Below are 24,833 nucleotides of genomic sequence, written 5' to 3'. Positions count from 1 at the left end.
GCAGGGGTTCCCCAAAACCTGCAATTTATTTAAGGGGTTCCTCTTGGATAGAAAAGTTTTGAGAAAGGCTACTCTATAGTATTCCTCTTCACTCCTCCCCCAGCAGCTACATTAAATGTTTTATGTAGAGAGGTGAAGGGAGGGGCAGAGGAACTGGGCCAGCACAGATTATAATTAGACACTCCCAGAAAAGGAGAGGGCTATGATGTGCATAGAGGAATGGGAGTTTGTACTATGGAATTGACTCTCCTGTGGTAGTCAAACGTTTTTAGTATTTTTACACTGAAACCGAAAAAAAAATCTCTGGAAAAGAAAAACCGCTGCAAGTAAGCACTCATAATACTTTACTTTTCTGTGCTTTTGCCTGCAGCTTTTTTTAGGTTGGTGGCAGGATCTCTAACATAACTACTACTTTGACAGCTATTGCTGGGAAATCAGAGAAATGTGTACAGTATCGGTCAGTTCAGGTCATTCACATCTTTGAACTGCGGTGCAGCTCTATATAGAAAACACTGGTATCACTTTTATGCTTTGACATGTGCCTTTTGAGGTCAAGAGAAATTTAATAGTATTATAATAAAATGCATAATGTAGCCAAAGATGTGCGCAGCCTATTGCATTAGGGTGTGCACCCCAAAGCTCAGACACACTAAAGCATTGTTTACTATGCTTCAGTTTGTAAATAAACACAGTGAGTGAGTGTGTTCACTGCATTCAATTAGCAAAGGAAGGGGCCAGTAAATGACATAATGACTAGCCCTTTCTCCTGCTCTCCATCCTGAAACATCCCCCGCAGCAGCCAAGGGGAGAGGAGAGAAGAGGGATGCCTGGGGAGTCAGCACTGCACAGAGTGATTAGGGTGTGCCCAGGCACACCTGGCACACCTCCTGCGCACACCTATGAATGTAGCCTATAAATAGCAGAGAACAGATTTTTTTTTTTTTTTTTTTTTTTACATACAAAACGCATGCAGGAAAACACAGCAAGTACATGCAAAATGAGCATTGATCTGTTGTTACTGTAAAAGCACACACTAATGTGTGAAAAAAAATAAAATAACACATATCCCAATGTGTCTTAAATGCCTTATTTACAACAGAAAGTAAAAACAGAACCTGATGTTGAATTCTGCAAATACTAATTAGTCTTTTATGTGCTTTTGGGAAAGTCATTTCAACTGACCACAATCTGTTTTATGATGTGTTTCTTTCTTTTTTTTTCTGTTATGGTCAACAGTGCTAATAGACCTCTCCTCTCTGATCCGATGATTTTACCTACTGCAATGCAGTCACATGCACTTTTTTTGGACTTGAATGAACGTCAAGGACACAAAGCCAAGCAACTGCCCATTATGCCAAATAATACAATGTCAAGTGGCCAGGAATGTTTAGTCTTTTGTGTGTGTTTTATCTTCTTGTTTTTTAGACTATATAAAACAACGTAAAACTGATTAGGTTGATCATAATCTATCAATATGTGTATCCATTTAAAGAGGAACTTCATCCAAGGTATTTAAATAAATATAACAATCACTGCGTAAAAACATAAAAATAAACCCATCCATACTAGTCAATGGATTCCTGTGTTGTCTCCTTGCAAGTGATGTTCTCCGTGCTCTGTTCAGCTTCTGGTGCCGCCATCTTGAAGGGAGATCTGATGCATGAGCTAACACGTTGTGGATCACTGCCAATCCCATAAACATGGCAGAGAACCTCAGGATGTCTGCACATGCACCAGATCCCCCCTCAATGTGCAGACATGCTACAAGAGCTCTGCCAGCTTTCTGGCAGGGACCTGCAATGTGTCTACACATGGTGGAATTCAGCACACTGCCTCCTGAGATGTGTGACATAGCTGTGATGATTAAAAATGAATTTAAATTTAGTGTGTTTGGTGCTCAGATGCAGTGAAGATCCTCTTTAGTTAGCAGTGTGATTTAGCGCTGTGCCATTTCCTTGGGGACCCCCAGGTCACCAGAACTAGTGTCCCCATTGGAAGATTTCCCCTCTCTTACTTTTCTGGGGACAAACTAACATTTGGGATTTTTTTTCCTTTCACTTTGCATGATGATGGTAAACAGGACAAATAGAGAGGGTGAATCTCCCCAACGGGGGCACAGACAGCAATAAAAACTGACAAGGCTTCTAATCCCTTTACACTCTATCCAAAACAAAAAAAAAAAAGGTTTGCCTTTAGTTCTTCTTTAATTGACCATAGATGTCCTATCTGTATGATTTAAGCAGGATGTAGTTGGGGGCTGATGGCTTATGAGTCTAGAGATGAGTGTTAGGAGCACTAGGAAGTAAAAGACTTCTAATGCATTATGACATTGATACTTAGACCTGATATCATGTGAATTGTGGACTATAAATATGAGCATTGATTGGTGATCTCTCATGGTAGGTTCGTCCAGCACCAGCATTTATAAAGGACAGACTACAACTCTATGATGCCTTAAGAAAGGAACATGATGCCTTACTTGCAGAGCGGGTTGCAAACCAGAGCAAAGCCATAAAGATAACACTGCCTGATGGAAGAGTGCTTGATGGGGAATCCTGGAGGACAACGCCATATAAAGTAGCTTCTGAAATCAGGTAAGATAATAGCAAAATATTACTCAAATATGCACACCATTTATCATTGATTTGATACTTTCGCTGGAAGATGCTTGACACATTTTCTAGTGGTAGTGCCTCTTTCACACAGGCGGGGGGGGTTAAGGTGGTAAATGTAAGTGACTGAGCAGTGGTTTTACTGCCCTTTGGCTACCCACCTAATGTCTAACATGCAGCATGTTGTGTTGACTCTGCCATTCTTGTCAATAGACCAGGCTTAAGTTTTGCGGCACATTAGCTCCATTAGAATTTACCATTCATCAAAAAAAAAAAACTTTAGGATTATCATGTCTAGCTTGGTTCAACACATACACACACACACACACACACACACACACACACACACACACACTATAAATATAAATATATATATATATATATATATATATATATAATGTTATTCTCCACTTGCCGCCTGCCCCATAGCAGATTTACTGCTACAGGGAGGCCGTATTTCCAGGTAGGGGACGCGGAAGGCAGTCAGTGGGTGCCGGCCAATGGATGTCCGCCAGCACCTGATGATCATCGAGAAGAGAGGCGGGAACGAAAACCAATCACATCCCCTAGTAATAACCACACACAAACACTGGTTAGGCACACATTTAACCCTTTGATTAACCCCTTCCCAGCCAGTGTCATTAGTCATTAGTACAGTGACAGTGTATATTTTTTTTAGCACTGATCACTGTATTAGTGTCACTGGTTCCCACAAAGTGTCAAAAGTCTCAGTGTCAGAATGTCCGCCGCAATATCGCAGTCCCACTATAAGTCACTCATCGCCGCCCTAACTAGTATAAAAAAATTAATAAAAATTCCAGTATATATCCCATAGTTTGTAGACGCTATAACTTTTACCGAAAACCAATCAATATTTTTTTTAACATAAATATGTAGCAGAATATATATTGGCCTAAATTTATGAAGAAATGTATTTATTGGATATGTTCTATAGCAGAAAATAAATATTGTGGTTTGTTTTGTTTTGTTTTTTTTGTTTTAATTGTCTGTTTATAGCCCCAATAATAAAAAACCAGAGGTGATCAAGTACCACCAAAAGAAAGCTCTTTTTGTGGGAAAAAATTGCATAAATTTCAATTGGGTACAGCATTGCATGCCCATACAATTGTCAGTTAAAATATACAGTGCCATATCGCAAAAAAATGGCATGATTTACGGGGGGGGGGGGGGGGGAGGGGTAATACTTCCAGAGGGCAAGTAGATATGTTAAACTGGATTAATGTGTTCCATAAATAAATTAATCTGTGCTCTCTCTAGGGGTTTGAGACAACATTTTTAGCTAAGGGGATGGAGGCGTCTATTGGTTCAGAGCTCATCTGAAACTCTTCTCCCAAAATTCCCATGCTACTGAGCAGAGCCACCAAATGTGCAAAAAAGTTCCCAGTTGTGCGCAAACTCTAAAGCACAGTGGTTGATACCCAGCTACATAGTGGGCGATCTAGGAAGGTACCATATACCAATGCATCAGAACTTTTCAAGTTGGACTCAACTGCCAATATATTACAGGAGCAGGATTTGGTTGTTTCCTAGATTTGGGACCAATAATGTGCAGTTAACAGTGAACTTTAAAGTGATCTGTTGCTAAAATATTGTGGCATTTTGACATGATAGCAAAAAATGTCGGCAATCCCTTCTAGTGCTTTCTATGACATGTTGCAGCAATTGCTACACTTGGCTTCAGATCACTGAAGGAGTAATCTGTAACAGAGCACAACTCAAAGCGTTAACAAATCCCAGGGAATCGAACGATGAAATTGATCGTTACAAATCGCTGTCAATAGCAATTGTAGCAGTGTTTAATCTATTGTCTGTATGTCATTAAAACATCCTGTATCAAAATTGAGTGCCTAACAGCAAAATGCCACAGTGAAACTATGAAAGTCTATGATGCTGTTACTAGAGAATCTTAGAAGGGAGTTACAATCTGGACCAAGGAAAGAGGGGGTTTAGGTGTTTCATTGTGAATTAATTGATGTTTTTTACACAAAAATAAAACTAGTTGACAACATAGCTATGGCCTCCTAGGTTTCCAAAGTAAAAAAATATGTTTGTCTTTTTTTTTTCCTCTTTTTATAGTCGCGGCTTGGCAGAAAACACCATAATAGCCAAAGTGAATGATGAACTGTGGGACCTTGATCGTCCACTGGAGGGAGACTGCACTTTAGAGCTGCTGACATTTGACAATGAAGAAGCTCAAGCTGTAAGTGAAATGGCTTTGGGAAGTAGGAACTTCTACTGCAAAAGTTTTTTTTTTCTTTTTTTTTTTTCTTTTTTTTTTTAAACATCAATCATAATGTGCATGCAGCACTCTATATAGAATTGTTTGTGCTTGTCCAGTTGAGCTTTCAGATTTCTATTTCATGCCTGGAGATGAGCACAACCAAGGAAGCACTGGACTCTTCGTTACTTAAAGGATTGCTCCATTTTCCTGAGAAAAAAATTATATAGCGTATACAATTGTGACACAAGTCATATTGTAGGATAACATTATTAAAATTGCCTTTCCTTTTCAATCTGCAGCATTGTAAATTTTTTTCTAAAATTCAATGCAATATGGTAACCTGGAGGCGTTCTGTACACAGATGCTGTATGGAAGGCCTCCTCTGAAATGTCATTTCCTGCGTCTGTGATTAGCTCACTGATTTTCCCCAGAGTCTGCACTAAAATAAAAATCTGATTTTCGTTAACCTCTGCAACAACAATTTTATTTTTGGTAAGATACTCCCAAAGGGTTAATCACATCTAAAGGGATGCAGACCCTACCACTTTCCTCATTAGAACCCTGCAAGTGCAGCAGCTGATGATGAGCTGCAGTAATGAAAAAAAATCAGGCCCATTCACATTCACTTTGCACATGGAGCTAGACAGACAAACAACTATTTCTTCAGAATAGGTAACAAAAGACAGAAATATGCAGCCAAGTTTGTTAAAATCCCTGCAATGTACATAGATCGCCCAGAGGGGAATGTTTTTTTCTCAACAAGAGAATTACTCTTTGTGTGCAAAGTGCAGTAGCTTGTTGCTAACAATCCAAATTCTGTCTATTTTATAGCCAAATCAGTAAAACAATTAACGCCTTTATTGGTATGGGCTACTGCCTGCTAGAATTTTAGCTTTTTTTCTGCTATTTAGTACATTTTCCCATTTTATTCACTGGAAAAATAAATAGTGACGGATAGCATGTTGTTTACTTCTAATGCTCATGTACTCGCCTGCGTTAATCAAAATGTTATCACCTTCTCAAGTGGGAATCATTACAGACCATGCAAAGTTGTTCACAAAATCTCTAAGGTACCGAACCTGTGAAAAGGCTTGCCGGTATTCCCATATTACCTTGTTGTAGTAGGAATCCAGCAGGCCCTCCCACTACAGGCTGCCTGCAAATATTAGACAGGGGGTGGATACAAGACTAGTCACCCTGAACAAGTAGTGAGTGCAGCAGTGACTGGTCTTAGTAGAGGAACATCCTGCAGAGATGCAAGTTTCACACAACGCACCAAGATTCAAGTAGGATGACTTTACTTTTAACTTTGGACAATATATGCTTATCCTGCAGTTCAGCTTTAACTTTCCCTTCCTTCATATGGTGCCATCTAGAGTTTTCTTTAGATAGCGTGAGCCTATAAGCAGTCAGTAATGTCTTAGGAATATTTTGTTAATTCCTAATGTATGTATTTTTTGCAAAAAAGAATATATTTATGTACTAAAGCATCAGTTTAAAAAATAAAAAATTGACCTGGAACAATTATAGTTTCTTTCAATGTTTGACCTTCACCTATCAATCTGTCACTGCAATACTGAAGGAAACAAAGTTATTGCCGCATTCTTCCACTCCAACTATTTTTGTAGTTTTGATTGTGTTATTCTAAGTTCTATAGCTTGTAGGTTTATGAAAGACCAAAGTTTTATAGCCATACATCTGACTCGTCTGTCTGTATAACTCTTTTATAATGAGAAGGCCTTTCTCTCTGTAGGTCTACTGGCACTCTAGTGCTCACATTCTTGGGGAGACTATGGAGGATTACTATGGAGGCTGTCTGTGCTATGGGCCACCCATTGAAAATGGCTTTTATTATGATATGTTCCTAGAAGACAGGTACTTTTAGTTCTGCATGTGGGACCTTTTTGGTTCTTGAAGAGTCACAATGGTTTGTGTGACATTATTGTATATTTTAAAGGTTTCTGAATGTAAAAATAGTGACTATAAAGTACAACGTGGCCTTATACTAACCATTTTCATTGCATCCTACAATATTTTATTTGTGCGGATCCTAGTTTCATATTAGACAAAAGTCCACTGGTCTTGAGCTTTGATATAAACGCACATAATGAGTCGTATCCATATAGATTATGGATAGATTTTTTTTTCCTATGTATGTAAATGTTAAGATGACACATATGTAAGATGCAGGAGCTTAGTCCCTGAGCCATCATCAAATCAAAAATGTTACATGATGACTGTTCTCTAGCAGATGTAATCATAGCACAGTTGGAATTTCAAAGATCAATTACCAGAATAGATATTGGCTGCATATCCTATTCAGGGCCATGGCTAAGGGGGTACCACTGATCCTCCTGTATGGGGCCCGGGCCAACAAGGAGGCCCAGGCAAGCAGAGGGAATTGGATGTGGGTGGGTTATCGACATGGTGGGGGGCAATTACTGGAAAAAATCCCCTCCTATGTCTCTCTCTGCAGCAGCTGAAAGAGAGAGCCCCACAGGGTATAGGATCCAGTAATTGCCCCCCCCCCTCCCCCGCTACATTGATAACCCTCCCTGTGCACCAAACATTTCCCCCTGCTGCCCAGCGCCCCTTCCTTTCCTGAATGAACACAATGAGTGATCGGTACCGATCACTCACTGTGTTCATAACTGAAGCATTGGTTATATGGGACCCTTTGTCAGGTTGTCTGTATGGGGCCTTTTGTTTTCGAACAGCAGCCCTGTTCATAGTCATTCCCACTAGTGATTTTGTTTTGGACAGATTAGAGAATAATTAAAAATATCTGTGTGTGTCCCAGTTGGGAAGATTACCTATCACTTCCTGGCCTGACAAAAGGTGAGGGGGAAATCTCCCCAATATGGACACAGATGGCAATAAAAAAACTGGCTCTATCTCTGCCTTTTGTTAACCAAGGTTCCTCCTGAGGTTGCTAGATGTTTCATGAGCAGTGAGCAATGGCAAACTGATCTTCCTACAGTGACCACCAATGCAAGGGGGCACTTCTACCCTGATTTTTGGGGGACAGCTCAATTTGTCCTGTCTGCATTTCTTTTGTTTTATTATTCCTTTAATTTCAAGATTATTACTAAAAATGTTGTGCAGAGCAGGAGGGTGTAATAAAAAAAGACATCTGCCCAGGATGGTAATATGCTAGGTATGCCCTATTGTATATTATTATATTTAACAATGTTCCTCAGGGTAGGGACTATGATAACGCACCACGAACTGGTGGTTTGCACACTGTAAAATGATGTGTTTTCATCTTTCTAGAGGGGTATCCAGCAACGAGTTTCCTGTCCTAGAAAACATGTGCAAAGCCATCATCAAGGAAAAACAACCCTTTGAAAGGTTGGAAGTCAGCAAAGAGATACTATTAGAAATGTTCAAGGTAATGGAGGTGGAATGTTAATGTACAAATTACTTCAACTAATGAGGGTTCCCATTCTCCTTCTGTAATCCCTCAATACTGTTTATGAGCACTATGTCTTTGCTTAGAATCGTTATTCCTGTATCGCAGGTGTCTGACATTATATCAGTTAAGGTAAGCTCATTCACACTTGCATATGGCGCCCGTCTACAATTCCCAGCAGGAGACACGATGGGGGTTCCTGCGAACAGCTGCCGATGCTGACAGCAGCTGCAGCCATTTACATGTAATCAAACAAGCAGCGATTACCTGCAGTTGATCAGCCCTAGACACAGTTTGTTCGCGGAAGCCCCGCTAAGTCTCCTGCGGGAAACTGTACTTGGCCCTATATGCAAGTGTGAACGAGGCCTCAAAGGACATTTGTATTTGAAATCAATAACCACTTACATTATATTCCTTTTTATACACACTTAATATTTTTTATTTTTCTAGTATAACAAATTCAAGTGCCGAATTTTGAATGAAAAGGTTGATACGCCAACAACGACTGTTTACAGGTGATCAGATTTTTTTTGCTGCATTTTGGTCATGTAAAATAAACATCCAGTGGGGAAAGAAAGACCCTCTCCGTAACAAAGGCAGATGCATGGAGCTGGGAAGTCTGTTGAAATAGACTTTACCACAAAGAGATAAAAGTAACTGATAAATGATTTACCCTGCCAACATTATGCCATAAACTGACACATCTTTTTGTGTGGACTGACCCTTTAATTAAATTTTGTATGCTATGTTGAGTGAACCATTAGATTTAATAACCAAAGTCTTTTGAGGTTGATTTACTAAGGCAAATGTGCCGTTCACTTTACAAGGATGTTGCCCTTTGCAAGTGACTTTTCCCCAGAGCTTAGTGAATTGGGGTATCATTTCACTTTGCAAAGAATATCCAATCACATGCAAGGGAAATTTAAGAAAGAACAGTATTTTTGCTTGCACATGATTGGGTGATGGAAGTTAGCAAAGCTTCACATATTTCACCTAGCTATGTAATAAAATGTCCATGAAAACGGCAACTTCCCCTGCAATGTGAACAATCTATTTGTGTCTGACATTCTATCACTTGGTTACTGGCATGTACTGCTATATACACAATATGGCCAAATGCATGTGGACGTCCCATCAAATTACTGAATACAGATAAACAAAGTTAGATCCAATTAATTGGAATGCTAATTGTGAGCCAGGTCGTCCCATCAAAGATCAGGAACAGATCCCACAAATGCTCTTTTAGCTGAATGGTAACAAATTCCCACAAACACACTCCAGAATCTTGTGGAAAGCCTTCCCAGAATTGTGGCAGCTATTAGAACATCAAAGGGTTAATTCAGCCCTTGGTTTTGGATGACCAATAAATAGAGGTGTGATGGTCAGGTGTCCACAAATGTTTGGCCATATAGAATACCGAGCTGGTATCATTATATAATATGTTGAAATGTATATAAACAATAAATTAGTTAAATAATTTGCTGGCAATTATTTTTATCATCCCATCCAGGTGTGGTCCACTAATTGATCTGTGTAGAGGGCCACATGTGAGACACACAGGGAAGATTAAAGCCCTAAAAGTATACAAGGTAATTGACTGCAAGGACCTCGGCATGTGGCAGTGTCCAAACAAAATCAATGTTTTTAAGCCAGTGCTGCAGATGGAAGAACCCTCTATACAAGGGCGTTGCTAGGTCTACAAAGGATCTGGGGCTAGAGCCCATAGCAGCAAAGTAAATAAAGGCATACACTTGGGCAGGCATACACATGTATACGATATACGTGTGTGCATGTGTATATAATCATTACATATGTGTGCAGATCCCCCCTTACATCAGGGTCCCCAAAGAGCCCTCCTCATTACATCAGGGTCCCCAAAGAGCCCTCCTCATTACATCAGGTTCCCCAAAGAGCCCTCCTCATTACATCAGGTTCCCCAAAGAGCCCTCCTCATTACAGCAGGGTCCCCAAAGAGCCCCCCTCATTACAGCAGGGTCCCCAAAGAGTCCCCCTCATTACATCAGGATCCCCAGAGAGCCCCAGGGCTCAGGAGTGTACTACATAAAAAATGCAGGGCTCACCAGTCCCCAGCAATGCAGCCTAACCTGTGCCCAGCAATGCAGCCTCACCAGTGCCCAGTAATGCAGCCTCACCAGTGCCCACATCCTCCTCACCTGTGCCAGGGATCAGAGAGGAAGAGGAGAGCCGGTCAGATCATCACACAGACTGGTGTCTCTCTCCCGCTGTGTCAGCTTTAATTTGAATCGCCGGGTGCCCGCTGTCACATAAGGCTCCCACCTATGATAGGCAGCACATGTCCAAGCATTGGTCATGTGTGCGTTCTATCAAAGGAGCCATACCAGGAGGCGGGACTTTGGCGGCGGGCACCTGGTGATTCAAATTAAATCTGACACCTGCCAGTGTGTGGAACTGCCCCCCCCCCCCCTCTCTGCTTCAGCACCCGCTCTGGTCATCCTAGAGACTCGGGGCTATGGAGCCCAAATTTGGGGTTATAGCCCCAAGGTCATCACAAAGGACAAGGGGGCACATCTTCAAATATGGAATGGTTTCTTCACAGTTAGAGCTGTGAAAATGTGGTCTAGACTCCCTCCAGAGGTGGTTCTGGCCAGCTCAGTAGATTGCTTTAAAAAAGGCCTGGATTTAATTCTAAATGTATATAATATAACTGGGTACTAACATTTACTGTATAGGTAAAGTTGATCCAGGGAATATTCGATTGCCTCTCGGGGGATGAGGAAGGAATTTTTTTTCTACTGCTGTAGCAAATTGGATCGAGCTTTACCGGGTTTTTCGCCTTCCACGGGATCCACTGTGGGTATGGGATTGTATGTAAAAATTTTTTTTTTTTTCTTTATTGGTTGAACTAGATGGACTTGTCTTTTTTTCAACCTGACTAACTATGTAACTTTGGGAAAAAACAGTTTGTATATGTACACAAACAAAGCACTACACTTTTACATTGCCAAGTATAACCTTTGAAAGAAAATATCGATCACATTTAAGAAAATTCCTGGAGTTACTTTCATAGTGATCCAGTTCTTTGGTCTCTAGCCAGAAATGCAACAAAAAATCCAGTATCCAACGCATAGATTTGTAACAATATGCAGTACTAAATTAGTGGTGGTTATTTTATATAGAAACAGTTAAAGAGTTATTTGTTCTGGTTAAAAGAAGATGGTAGAATAAGCTCATATCTCTTGGCTGCGAGTAGCTGTGGGCGCTGTCCACCTGCCATTGCTTTGAATGGGACTTCCTGCCTGCAGATACAGTAATCACAGGGGAAGCCCCCTTAGTCTCCTGCAGGTAATTTGCAAGTGTGAACGGGGCCCTAAAATAAGTTGATATCATATTCTCATCTGTCCATGTCATATATGGAAGTATGATTGCCCAGTGATGACCTATATCTATCTTCTGCACCTCATTGACACTAGAAAATGGCACATTACTGATCCACATAGCAGTGCCAGTAATGTTGGTGTTACTACTATAAAAGAATAATTCATGTTTCAGAATTCTTCTACATACTGGGAAGGAAAAGCTGACATGGAGACTCTGCAGAGAATATATGGAATATCATTCCCTGATAACAAGCTGATGAAACAATGGGAGCAGTTCCAGGAAGAGGCCAAGAACAGAGATCACAGAAAGATTGGGAAGGTTGGTAATGTATATTCTCTAAAATAAAAAACACCTCCGTAGTAAATGTATCAACTTTTATTAGTCAGTATGAAGCAGAATAGAGAGCAAAAATAGGTAATATCATTCAGCTTAATGTAAGTGAAGGTAATTTATTAGAGCATAATGTGCAAAGTTCCAATAATGCATAGCAACCAGATTTTTACTACTTGTTTATAGCAGCCAGGAATATATCTATTTGTTTTGGGTCTTTTTACTAAAAGACCATTTACTAATAAATGGTCAAAAATTGTGTGAAATTAGGCTTACAAAATAAATTGTATTACCCAACTTTTATTTGTGTAAAAAAAAAATGTATTTAGAGAAATGTAGGCACTGCAATTGCTAACCATCAATAATAAAAATACTATTTTTTTTTTTTTTTACAAAGGTGCTTTATTGTCATGTAGGTTAAATAAACAGCATAACCATTGGTACAGTACATAGCATTACATGAAATAGCATTATGCACATACAAGTCTGAAAGGACAGTGCGCAGCAAGAGTTCACAATCAGAACAGCAGGTATACTCAGTAGGTACAATCTAAGCAGGTATCTAGTAGCATATATCAACAATTACTCATATTAGGATATGTGGTCCTCCCCACTTAATTAGTCAGCGGTCCATGGGGCCCAAACTTTATCATATTTCCACTGGCATCCTCTGTTGATATAAGTGAACCTATGCATAGGTAGGGCAGCTATAATCAGTGCCTTCCAGGAGGAGATAGAGGGGAGGTCCGGTAGAATCCATTTGAGAAGTATTTCTTTTTTAGCGTAAAAGAGAAGGTATGAGATTAGCAATTTTAAATGATGAGAACGTTGCTCGTCATCATGAACCCCCAGTAGGGCTAGCTCAGGTGACATTGGAAGGGATATTTGCAGTCTGGAATTTATTTCCCCAAAGATCTTCGTCCAGTAGGTGGAGATGATGGGACAGTGCCAGAACATATGGAAAAAGGTTCCTATATGCGCTTTGCATCTGGGACACTCAGGGTCTTTGTCTGGGAACATTCTATGAAGTCTTTAGGGTGTATAGTATATTCTATGCAGGAATTTTACCTGTATAAGTTTGTCTCTAGAGAAGATAACTAATTTGGGGTCATATTCCAAGCAATACTCCTATCCCTCCCTGTCCAGTGAGGGGATGTCACTGTGCCACTTTTCCCATAATTGTTCTATTTTGGGGGAATCATTACCCAGTAATGCACCATATAGAGTAGAAAGAGGTTTGGTTAGGTCCCGAGGGGCCAGGAGCTCTTCTATGGGGTCAGCTTTGAGTACAATTGGCCGGGGGAATTGAGCCCTAGTGGCATGTTTAAGTTGCAGGTAGCTGAATTCCATCCAGTTTGGTAAATCATATTTGGCCTTCAGGTCCGCAAATTGCAGTAAGGTACCCTGGGGCATGATGTGATTCAGAGTTGTGATACCATACCCGGCCCACAGCTGTGGATCTGGGATGGAACGAAGGTGTGCCGGGGTAGGGTTACCCCATAAAGGTTGTGCTGGGGAACGCTAATAAAATACTATTTGCTTGCCTTTTACTTGGATACTTTCTAAGTCACTGAACCAGAATCAGTATGCTGATTAGAGCCATAAAAATAGGAACACCGGTCTGCAAACCTGTTGCTTCACCATGACAGACAGACAACCAGCATTTTCAGAAGAGCTTAGCAATGGCATTCTCAATGTTTTCCTTCACTAGAGATTTCTTTTTGTTCTCTTTTAAATATTCTGATGGTGTGTGCTGTGCTTTGTTTGTATTCTAGGACCAGGAACTCTTTTTCTTCCATGATTTAAGTCCAGGTAGCTGCTTTTTCCTGCCTCGTGGAGCTCACATATATAATACTTTAATTGAATTCATCAGGGTGAGTACAGCAATTCTTTCTTTCTAGGCAGATAATAGGCAGAGGACAAAGAAACAATATGGAAGGAGATTGACTCCCGTAGGGATTAGAACTTTAAAGGATATAAGGTTGTCACTGTGCTGAGCCCAATATTTGATTAAAGAATTTTATGTATTGTACAAACATGAATAAAATCACATAGAAAAATATAAAAACATATTGCAATGTGTAATCAATAACACAGAGCTAGGGTTGATAAATGGTACTTGTTTACAGCAAAGTATTATTCAAGTTCATTGGATTGCTCTGCATCAATGTGTTTCGCAGAGCTGTGTCTCCACTTCTTCAGGGAAACTCAGTATATAATTCTTGTTAGATTGAAATCATAACAGTCTATATGTATGTTCATCTTAATAAAAAATATCAATACTATATAGAAAAAGGTGTCAAGAATTAAAAAGGCAAAGGACTTGTATTATATGTAGGCTCTAGGAACCAGTATTGCATGTAGATTTTCTGCATCTGATCTTTTCCCCATTACTGACTTGCTATGTCTTGCTCTGCACCTTATCTTTGTGGGGCTATCTTAGTAGAGGAAGGGCTTTGCTCCCTCAGTGAGCAGCACAGTACTAACATTACCAAACCTCAGTCGCAACTTCTGTGACCAGCAAGCAGAGGTAACCATGAAATTTACCCTGAAATTTATCAGGAGGAAGTCCAAACAAGAGTTACATCTTTCGCGGTGGGACTATGGCAAAATTAACATTTCTAAATGTTCCGTATAACATAACAAATCTTCATTTTTTGCAAAAATTAAGGGGGGTGGGGTTTATTTAAAGCTACATAGCCCTGGAATACAAACTTTAAAATGGACATTTTTTTGTTTAGAGCCATAATACTACTGTCTCATCATTTAGAACTTGATGAATTTCTCAAATGCTATTTATGAAATTGTCACGAATGTTGCATGAATTTGGCGCATCACATTCAACTGAAGCCTTACCGCCAGAAACGTGTTGCACCTACTTTATTGAGTTGCGACCAGAATAGATAGCTCGATAGCTGAGGAACAGCTTACACAAACAGCTGTATGGGTCAGAAGGGAGAATCCCTTCCTTAGCCCCATCATCTACCACTTCGTAAGGTTTCTAGGAATTTTGCAATTAGAGAGATACAGTCTGAAAGGAAGGAACAAATTGCTTTGCAAAGCTATTGACATGGGTGCACACTTGCATCTAAAACATAATTTGAGGATTATAAGTCTAAAAAAGTAAAATTAAATAAGCCCATGACCAATAAAGTGAGCAATACCATAGTTAAAAATAACACTTTTGTGTGTGTAGTTTTTCCCTGTAATTTCATGTTTTCAGAATTTCCAACCAGGGAGAGCCCTTGATTGCCATTTACAAGATGATCCCAAAAGTGTAGTTGTCCAGTGACTTGTTGGTACTCTTAAGTGTACTATACACTATTCCTTCAGATGAAACAGCTGTGGTAATTACTAAGGCAGTGAAACTGATCAAATCACCTGTGCAAAATAATGGTAAGCCTGAAAACATGACCTGTTGGGGCGCCTTGAGGACTGGTGTTGAGAAACACTGCTTTACAATATGACAGCTTTGTTTCAAACTTCTTCTGATCTGATGCTTTTCCAAAACTTGATATATTTCTCCAGGGACATTCCTACCATGAGCTGGCTACCTCAGACGGCACATGTGCAGGGGCGGCACTAAGACCGGAAAGTCCCCAGATAAAGCATCTGCCATAGGCAGCCCACCAACCCCCTGACAGGCTTCTGTATTTATCCAATGGATGTTATTAAAACTTTTGTAAAACTGGCCATATCGCCCCCCCCCCCCCCCCTCCATCCACAAAAAGTAGGAGCATTGAGGAATCCCATATTCTTCAGGTCCCTGCTGAACCAGACAAATTTAGATCAGTGTATGGCAAGCTTAAGAGGTACATTCCTGTCAAAGAAAGCATTTATGTAAAACGAGTGTTGTTTTTAACACAAAAAATATACACCTTTGTCACAGGAAGAATACCAAAATCGGAACTTTACAGAAGTGGCAACACCTAACCTCTACAACAGCAAGCTGTGGGAAGCCTCTGGTCACTGGCAGCATTACAGCGAGAACATGTTCTCCTTCGAGGTTGAGAAGGAAACCTTTGCCCTTAAGCCAATGAACTGTCCAGGACACTGGTAAACTGATAATATAATTTATCTTGAAAGACTTGCTATTTTCACAAGATCCTTCCTTTTTATATTTTTATGGTGGTTAAAAATTTTTTGTCAAGATTTATGTATATATTTTAACTCCAGAAAAATACTAGTAGACTTATGGTAATAAACTGGCACTGTAGAAGCAGTTTATTACCAGTAAATATTGCTTTATAAGGGATATTTTGCGTGATTGTGTATAGGTCCAAATTATTTGTTAACTTTGTTGCAGTCTTATGTTTGGCCATCGTCCTCGCTCATGGAGAGAGTTGCCTTTACGGTTTGCAGATTTTGGTGTACTACATCGTAATGAGTTATCTGGAACGTTAACTGGGCTGACCAGAGTCCGTCGATTCCAGCAGGATGATGCACATATATTTTGCACAATGGAACAGGTAAAAAAATCAGTCCCTCTGTTTGTCTTCTATGTTAATAGCATAATTCCAGGAAATAGTATTGTATGATGGGAATAGGAGGAAATTAAAGGAGAAACCTCACTTCAATCTTTGTCAGTGTTCTGCCCCAAAGGGAACTAAGTACATGTAGTACTTTGTCCCATCTTCCTACGTGCTTTGACCAACAACAAGGTTGGACAGACCACCTCCTGCAGCTGTTCAAGAGCATAGTGGGACAACAGCAGCAGTGGGAACGGTAGCCCTTTCTGACCTCTTGGCTAGGCTTACAAAGCTTGCAATCCTAGCTACGGAGGGGCACAGTAAGGCCACAATATGACAATTGATCATTTCGAAATACTTTAGAAATGCCCAGTAAGTCACTTTTCTGTGTTTTTAAATAAATATTTTTGCTTCAACCTATGCAAGTCAGGAAAAAGTGCCCTGATTGAAAGTATATGTAAACCCAATTTCTAAAATCTCATAAGTTTTTTAACAGGTTGTAATTTTCAATTGTGTTTAATTCCACGGTATTAATTTAAAAAATCACTGGTAATCGTGCCATGAAGGTCCATGTTCAAGTATTTTCTTTTACTCCTGCAGCCTCTTTGAAGCCACGTCCTACCACTAATTATAATGTAGCGCTCACACATTCTACCCCCCGAGGGACTACTGAGAATAGAAAGGTTCTCCCAAGTGGTACAGAAGCTGCCAGTTATACAAGCTCAGTCTCTCGCACACCAACATCTCAGGCTCAGACGGGGATGTCTTTTTAGTATTTATTCCTAAACAGCTTTAACAGGAGAGGGCTTTAGGGCTACAGGATACTCCAAAACGATTAGTGGCAATGATAGAAGGACAAACTTCTCTAATCTTCCAAAAGCTTTTCTGGAGGTAGCAGGGAATGGTGAGTATAAATAGTACCCTACAGCAGCAGTCCACAAAGCCACTTCTGGCACTCAGTTCCCGTTTAGCACTCGCACAGCTATCAGTCCCCAACAAGGTCTTTACTCAGTGTCCCAGGAGCTGTCTGCCACCCAGCCTCCTAAGGTAGATCCTCAGTGAGGGAGATAACAAGTACCTTCTCCAGACCCAGGACTTTAGTGCAGTGCCCTCCAGCCAATGTAATCCTCAGGCATTCATCTCCAGGCCCTCAGCCCAGCAGCTGTGGCCCAGACTGTAGTTTCTTGTCTCTCTGTCTATCTGCCAGGGACCAAAGCCCCCCCTCAGGAAGAACTGGAACCTCCATGAAGAGGAAAGAACAATCTGTTCAGGCCTCCCGCACATTTATCGCTTCCTCTGCCACCTTTTGGATGTCTCCTTCCAGGGATTAACTGGGGCATGATAAATATTCAACTGATTATTTGAAGCTCCTGGGTCTTTGCTCTAGAGTCCAGACACTTCTTTCAGAGGCAGGTGAGAGTAATCAAACTCTCAGCTCAGGAAATCCTGAGCAGACCTAGATAATCACTGCTCTATTCACTGCAACTAAATTTATCTGGCAACCTAACCAGAAGAGGGCACTACATCAACCATGTACTTCTGGATGTATTTGTAAATTTAATGCATAAATTCCCTATAAAATAATGAATTGTACATGGACACCTATACAATTAAGCATGTGCCTTGTACACACTTGCTCCTAAAGGATTAGTCTGATGTAGACCGCTTTTATATACTCATTGGTGTTGACACAGTGATCATTCTGTATGCTTTCTTTGTAGATAGAAGAGGAAATAAAGGGATGTTTGCAGTTCTTACAGTCTGTATATGCCGTATTTGGCTTTACCTTCCAACTTCACCTTTCAACCAGGCCTGAAAACTACCTTGGAGAAATAGAAATGTGGAATCATGCTGAAAAGGTCTTTATTTTTGGTTTTTTTCTCCACTAATAACGCTGCCTTATCAGCTGTCCTTCCTTCCTCCTTTTTTTTTTTTTTCATTAAAGTCAAATTTTTGCTTTGTATTTCAAGCAACTGGAGAACAGTCTGAATGAATTTGGACAGCCTTGGAAACTGAACCCAGGGGATGGGGCTTTCTATGGTCCCAAGGTAATTATAATTGTTTTTTGCTCTCATTGTTCTGGATGCATTCGGGCTTTTGTTAAAAGGTGAGAACATTCCAAATCTTACCTTCTATACTTGTGTTTTCTGTTTACAGATTGACATTAAAATAAGAGATGCTATAGGTCGGTACCATCAGTGTGCAACCATACAGTTAGATTTTCAGCTCCCAATCAGGTTTAATCTTACATATGTAAGGTAAGTGTTTTTTTTTTTTTTTTTTTTTTTTCTTGGTCCATTTAAACTACCAGTGAACAGAATTTAAAGGGGTGCTATACAACAGCTTAAAGCTGAAGTCTAAATATGATTTGTATTGAATGGTTACATTGGTCCACCTTGGGCCAATGTAAGTATGCATATCTCCTATACCTATGTGATCACTTTGGAAGCTGAAAATCACTGTAGTAGTCAGTGCAACTACAGTGTTTGCCGCAATCTTCCAGGTCATGTGCTTGGCAGCTGTCTTTCTGTATAGAAGCCACAGGTTGCTCACTTGGCACCATTGCCATTCACAGAACTCCTTGTATTGATTATACATGAATACAAGAAGATCTCTAATTGAACAAGGTGGAGAGTGGGGGAATAACCTCATGATCTCCACCTTGTCCAATTTAGAGATTGCCTTGTAAGGTGTTCTATGAATGGTGGAGATGCCGAGAGTGCAATCCCCTGTGGACAGCATGCAGTGGGCCACCCTTTTAGCACAGCAAAATTGCATCAATCACCGTACTAGAGCTGACCACCAGGATGAATATAAATCAATGGTCTAAAAAGAAAAAAAAAAAAAAAAATCAGATTTTTTTTTTTTTATTATAAAACCACTTCAATACCCGCCTATAGTAAAATGACGTCCTCTACTTTGTGGGGTGATATCTGAATGATGCTTGCAGCTAGATGCATCATTCAGATATCATTCTTTTCAGCCGCCGATTCTGTGCACGATAAGAATGATCATAGCGGCAGTGCCACCGCTTGATCGTTCTTATAGGCGACGGGAGGGGACGCCCCCCCTCCCGCCGCCATCCGGTGCTTCTCCGGGCTCTCCCGTGCCATCGGGGGCCCGGAGAATGAATTGGCCGGCGCCGGATGTTGACGATAGAGATGACTGGTGAACAGATGGTCACCAGTCATCTCTATGACCATGGGAGGCCCGGGCGCGTAGTTATGACGTCACGCCCGGGTACCCGGAAATAACCAAAGCCGCGATCGCGGCTGTCAGCATGAGATCGGTGAATTTTTTTTTCCGATCTCATGCTTTCCAGCCTAGAGGAGAGATGTGGGGTCTTATTGACCCCACATCTCTCCATATAGAGGACCTGTCACATAGATTCCTATTACAAGGGATGTTTACATTCCTTGTAATAGGAATAAAAGTAATCCAAAAAAAAAAATGTTAAAAAAAGTGTAAAAATAAAAAAAAAATGAAGTAAAAAAAAATTAAAATAATAAAAAAAAAAAATTAAAACGCCCCTGTCCTCGGTAGCTCGCGCTCAGAAGCGAACGCACACGTAAGTCCCGCCCACATATGTAAACGCCGCTCAAACCACACATGTGAGGTATCGCCGCGTGCGTTAGGGCATGTGCAACAATTCTAGCACTAGACCTCCTCTGTAACTCTAAACTGGTAACCTGTAAAAAAATGTTAAAGCGTCGCCTATGGAGATTTTTAAGTAATGAAGTTTGGCGCCATTCCATGATTGTGCGCAATTTTAAAGCGTGACATGTTCGGTATCTATTTACTCGGCGTAACATCGTCTTTCACATTATACAAAAAAATTGGGCTGACTTTACTGTTTTGTTGTTTTTTTAATTCATGAAACCGTTTTTTTTCCAAAAAAAAGGCGTTTGAAAAATTATTGCGCAAATACCGTGTGAGATAAAAACTTGCAATGACCGCCATTTTATTCCCTAGGTTGTCTGCTAAAAAAAACATATATAATGTTTGGGGGTTCTGAGTAATTTTCTAGCAAAAAAATGATGATTTTTACATGAAGTAGAGAAGTGCCAGAATAGGCCCGGTATTGAAGCGGTTAAATTGGATTTTTTTTTTATTTTAAATCGATTTTTTTTTATCTATTTTAATCAAATTTATTTTAATAAATGCTTCTGAAGTAAAGGTCTATCTAAAGATAGTTTTCTATTTAAGATACATTAATAATTTAGTTTATTCAGCTTAGTTATGTAGCATGAGGCTGTATATTCTGCAATATTTACAGTTTTGGTAAACTCGTTCAGTGAATCCAAGCTCGGCAAGATGAGTTTACATGCACTGCATTGATGCATTCACATAATGCATAAGATAAGACAAAGTTCAGGAATATTCCTTAAACTGTATGATTTAATTGCTTCTTATATCGCTGTTTTACTAATCTGACAGTTTATTATTCTAAATAGGAAACCTTCTTCATTTTTTTGCAAATATTATAGATTCCAGCTTCCAGCAAGAATAAGGCCTTACATTTAAAGAGCACCTGTCATTTCAGAGCCATCATGGCAGCGCCTGTTAGCGGGCATCCACTCGCCTGCTGCAGCCACGTCCCTCACCTTGTTGTGTCACTGCCGCATTACCAGCCGTCCCATTAAAGTGAATGGGACTGTGGGTGAGTCAACAGTTTGTCAGAGGAGGAGCCGCTGCGGGACAGAGATGACAGTTGCTTTTTAAAAATCATGATTTAAATCGAGTTGAATTCACTCTGCCGACTACTACAGTAAGATTACAGCTTCCAAATTGGCAATCAGGTATGAGATATGCATACTTACATTGGTTCAAGTTGATAACTATGCAAATTAAATAATACCTAGACAGCTTTACAAAATTTATTTTAATGCTGAACTCTAGACAGCTATAAAAGGCACAAAAAAAAGCAACTCTGTATTCATTAACCACTTCAGCCCCGGAAGAATTTACCCCCTTCCTGACCAGAGCACTTTTTGCGATTCGGCACTGCGTTGCTTTAACTGACAATTGCGCGGTCGTGCGACGTGGCTCCCAAACAAGATTGATGTCCTTTTTTCCCACAAATAAAGCATTCTTTTGGTGGTATTTGATCACCTCTGCGGTTTTTATTTTTTGCGCTATAAACAAAAAAATAGCAACAATTTTGAAAAAAACGCATTTTTTTTACTTTTTGTTATAATAAATAGCCCCCAAAAATATATAAAAAAACATTTTTTTTCCTCAGTTTAGGCTGATATGTATTCTTCGACATATTTTTGGTAAAAAAAAAAAAAAAAAAATCGCAATAAGCGTCTGCAAAATAGGGGATAGTTTTATGGCATTTTTATTAATATTTTTTTTTTTTTTACTAGTAATGGCGCCGATCAGCTTTTTTTTTTTTTTTTTTTTTTTTTAATCGTGACTGCGACATTATTGCGGACACATCGGACAATTTTGACACATTTTTGGGACCATTGGCATTAATACAGCGATCAATGCTATAAAATTGCATTGATTACTGTAAAAATGTCACTGGCAGTGAAGGGGTTAACCACTAACTGTGGGGGGGGGTGGGCTAGCAGTGACATGACACTGATCGCTGCTCCTGATGACAGGGAGCAGACGATCGGTGTCCTGTCACTAGGCAGAATGAGGAGATGCTGTTTACATTGGCATCTTCCCGTTCTTTAGCTCTGTGACATGATCGCAGGTATCCTAGCAGCGATCGAGTTCGCAGGTCCCGTGGGCACGGTCACGGAGCTCGCGGCCGACGGCGCGCACGTGCACGGCGGAAAATTCAAAGTAACGTACAGGTATGTTACTTTGCCCAGCCGTGCCATTCTGCCGACGTATATGTGCTGACAGCAGTCGGCAAGTGGTTAATACATCATTTAAATATTTATTTGTAAATGCCAGCACTATAAGTACCTGAATTTGTCTTAACCACTTGACCACTGGGCACTTAAACCCCCTTCCTAACCAGACCAATTTTCAGCTTTCGGTGCTCTCACACTTTGAATGACAATTACTCAGTCATACAACACTGTACCCATATGAAATTTTTGTCCTTTTTTTCACACAAATAGAGCTTTCTTTTGGTGGTATTTAATCACCGTTGGGTTTTTTATTTTTTGCGCTATAAAAGAAAAAAATTTGATAAAAAAATGATTTTTTCTTTGTTTCTGTTATAAAATTTAGCAAATTAGTAATTTTTCTTCGTAAATTTTGGCCAAAATTTATACTGCTACATATCTTTGGTAAAAATAAGTACAACTTGGTGTATATTATTTGGTCTTTGTGAATGTTAGAGAGTCCACAAGCTATGGTGCCAATATCTGAAAATTGATCACACCTGAAGTACTGACGGCCTATCTCATTTCTTGAGACCCTAACATGCCAGAAAAGTACAAATACCCCCCAAATGACCCCTATTTGGAAAGAAGATATTCCAAGGTATTTAGAAAGATGCATGGTGAGTTTTTTTTGAAATTGTCATCTTTTCCCACAATTCTTTGCAAAATCAAGATTTTTTTTTTTCTTTTTTTTTTCACAAAATTGTCATATTAGAAGGTTATTTCTCACACACAGCATATGCATACCACAAATTACACCCCAAAACACATTCTGCTATTACTCCCGAGTATGGTGATACCACATGTGTGAGACTTTTACACAGCGTGGCCACATACAGAGGCCCAACATGCACGGAGCACCATCAGGCATTCTAGGAGCACCCAGGCCAATTCTGACATTTCTCTCCTACATGTAAAAATCATAATTTATTTGCTAGAAAATTACATAGAACCCCAAAACATTATATATATATATATATATATATATATATATATATATTTTAGCAAAGACCCTAGAGAATACAATGGCGGTTGTTGCAACTTTTTATCTCGCACGGTATTTGTGCAGCAATTTTTCGAACGCGTTTTTTTGTTTTGTGCTTTAAAAAAAAATAAAACCGTAAAGTTAGCCCAATGTTTTTGCATAATGTGAAAGATGAAGTTACGCCGAGTAAATAGATACCCAACATGTCACCCTTCAAAATTGCACACTCTCGTGGAATGGTGCCAAACGTCGCTACTTAAAAATCTCCATAGGTGACGCTTTAAAATTTTTTGCTGGTTACATGTTTTGAGTTACAGAGGAGGTCTAGGGCCAAAATTATTGCTCTCGCTCCAACGTTCGCAGTGATACCTCACATGTGTGGTTTGAACACCGTTTTCATATGTGGGCGGGACTTGCGTATGTGTTCGCTTCTGCATGCGAGCACACGGACATGGGGCGCTTTAAACATTTTTTTTTTTTATTGTTTATTTTACTTTATTTATTTTAGTTTGACACTTTTTCCCAGCAAAAAAATTTTTTGATCACTTTTATTTCTATTACAAGGAATGTAAACATCCTTGTAATAGGAATATGGCATGACAGGTCCTCTTTATAGTGAGATATGGGGTCAATAAGACCTCACATCTCACCTCTAGGCTGGGAAGCCTGAAATAAAAAAAAAAAAAAACGATCTTGGCTTCGATCGTAGCGGTGAGTCGGTAGAAGCACCGGAGGGTGGCGGAAAGGGGGGGCGTCCCCTCTCGCCTCCCGTAAGAACGATCAAGCAGTGTAACAGCCGCTATGATCATTCTTATGATGTAGGAAATCGCCGGCTGAAAAAGCTGATATCTGAATGATGCCTGTAGCTGCACCCATCATTCAGATATCCCCACACAAAGTCAAGAACGTCATATGACTGTGGGCGGGAACTGGTTAAAAATTGCGGGGTATTGCAGAGTATTGCGGAGTAGTGCAGGGTATATTGCTGGGCATATTGCAGAGTATTGTGGGGTATATTGCAGAGTAGTGCCGTGTATTATGCAGAGTATTGCGGGGTATTATGCAGAGTATTGCAGGGTATTATGCAGAGTATTGCGAGGTATATTGCAGGGATGGCTGAGCATGGAGGGATGGATGTGACTGCAATTGTCACTGAGCACCGCTGTGGGCACTACACGTGCAGCCCACAGCGGTGCTGCCATCCGATCCCTCCCCCTCTCCCCTCGCACTGTACCGATCGGTACAGAGAGGGGCGGGAGGAACCGGCGTCATGATATGACGCCGGTCTGTTGACATGTGATCACTCCGTCATTTGACGGCGCGATCACATGGTAAACGGCCGCGATCAGCGGCCGTTTACCGTGATCCGTGATGCGCCGGGTCCTCTGGACCCGGCGGTCACGGAAGTTCTCGGGTGCGCGCCCCAGGGGGCGCGCGAGAGCAGTATTCTGGGAGGACGTCCCACGGACGTCCACCCAGAACTAGCCGACCGCGCTGCAGCCGTCTTTCGGCTATGGCCCGGTCGGCAAGTGGTTAAATTAGTCTCTTGCATCCTGCTGTAGACCAGACAAGGG

General features: G+C 40.4%; 1 protein-coding gene across 3 annotated transcripts in view; it reads left to right on the top strand.

Annotated features, from left to right (window-relative positions):
- TARS3 (threonyl-tRNA synthetase 3) overlaps positions 1–24,833 on the top strand; it is a 100,226-nt gene that overhangs the window by 48,511 nt on the left and 26,882 nt on the right. For all 3 annotated transcript variants that reach the window (XM_073618844.1, XM_073618843.1, XM_073618842.1), the window contains 13 exons: positions 2,404–2,594; positions 4,710–4,833; positions 6,608–6,729; positions 8,128–8,245; positions 8,717–8,781; positions 9,777–9,855; positions 11,798–11,944; positions 13,732–13,830; positions 15,846–16,012; positions 16,263–16,425; positions 18,147–18,284; positions 18,396–18,473; positions 18,583–18,683. In XM_073618844.1, coding sequence (XP_073474945.1) covers positions 2,404–2,594; positions 4,710–4,833; positions 6,608–6,729; positions 8,128–8,245; positions 8,717–8,781; positions 9,777–9,855; positions 11,798–11,944; positions 13,732–13,830; positions 15,846–16,012; positions 16,263–16,425; positions 18,147–18,284; positions 18,396–18,473; positions 18,583–18,683 — 1,592 coding nt within the window. The remainder of the gene's footprint in view (positions 1–2,403; positions 2,595–4,709; positions 4,834–6,607; positions 6,730–8,127; positions 8,246–8,716; positions 8,782–9,776; positions 9,856–11,797; positions 11,945–13,731; positions 13,831–15,845; positions 16,013–16,262; positions 16,426–18,146; positions 18,285–18,395; positions 18,474–18,582; positions 18,684–24,833) is intronic.

This window comes from Aquarana catesbeiana, linkage group LG03 (genome assembly GCF_042186555.1).
Source record: "Aquarana catesbeiana isolate 2022-GZ linkage group LG03, ASM4218655v1, whole genome shotgun sequence".
In the NCBI taxonomy this organism is placed as follows: domain Eukaryota; kingdom Metazoa; phylum Chordata; class Amphibia; order Anura; family Ranidae; genus Aquarana; species Aquarana catesbeiana.
Note: the sequence above shows the minus strand (reverse complement) of the source record. Positions and strands in the feature narration are given on the sequence as shown.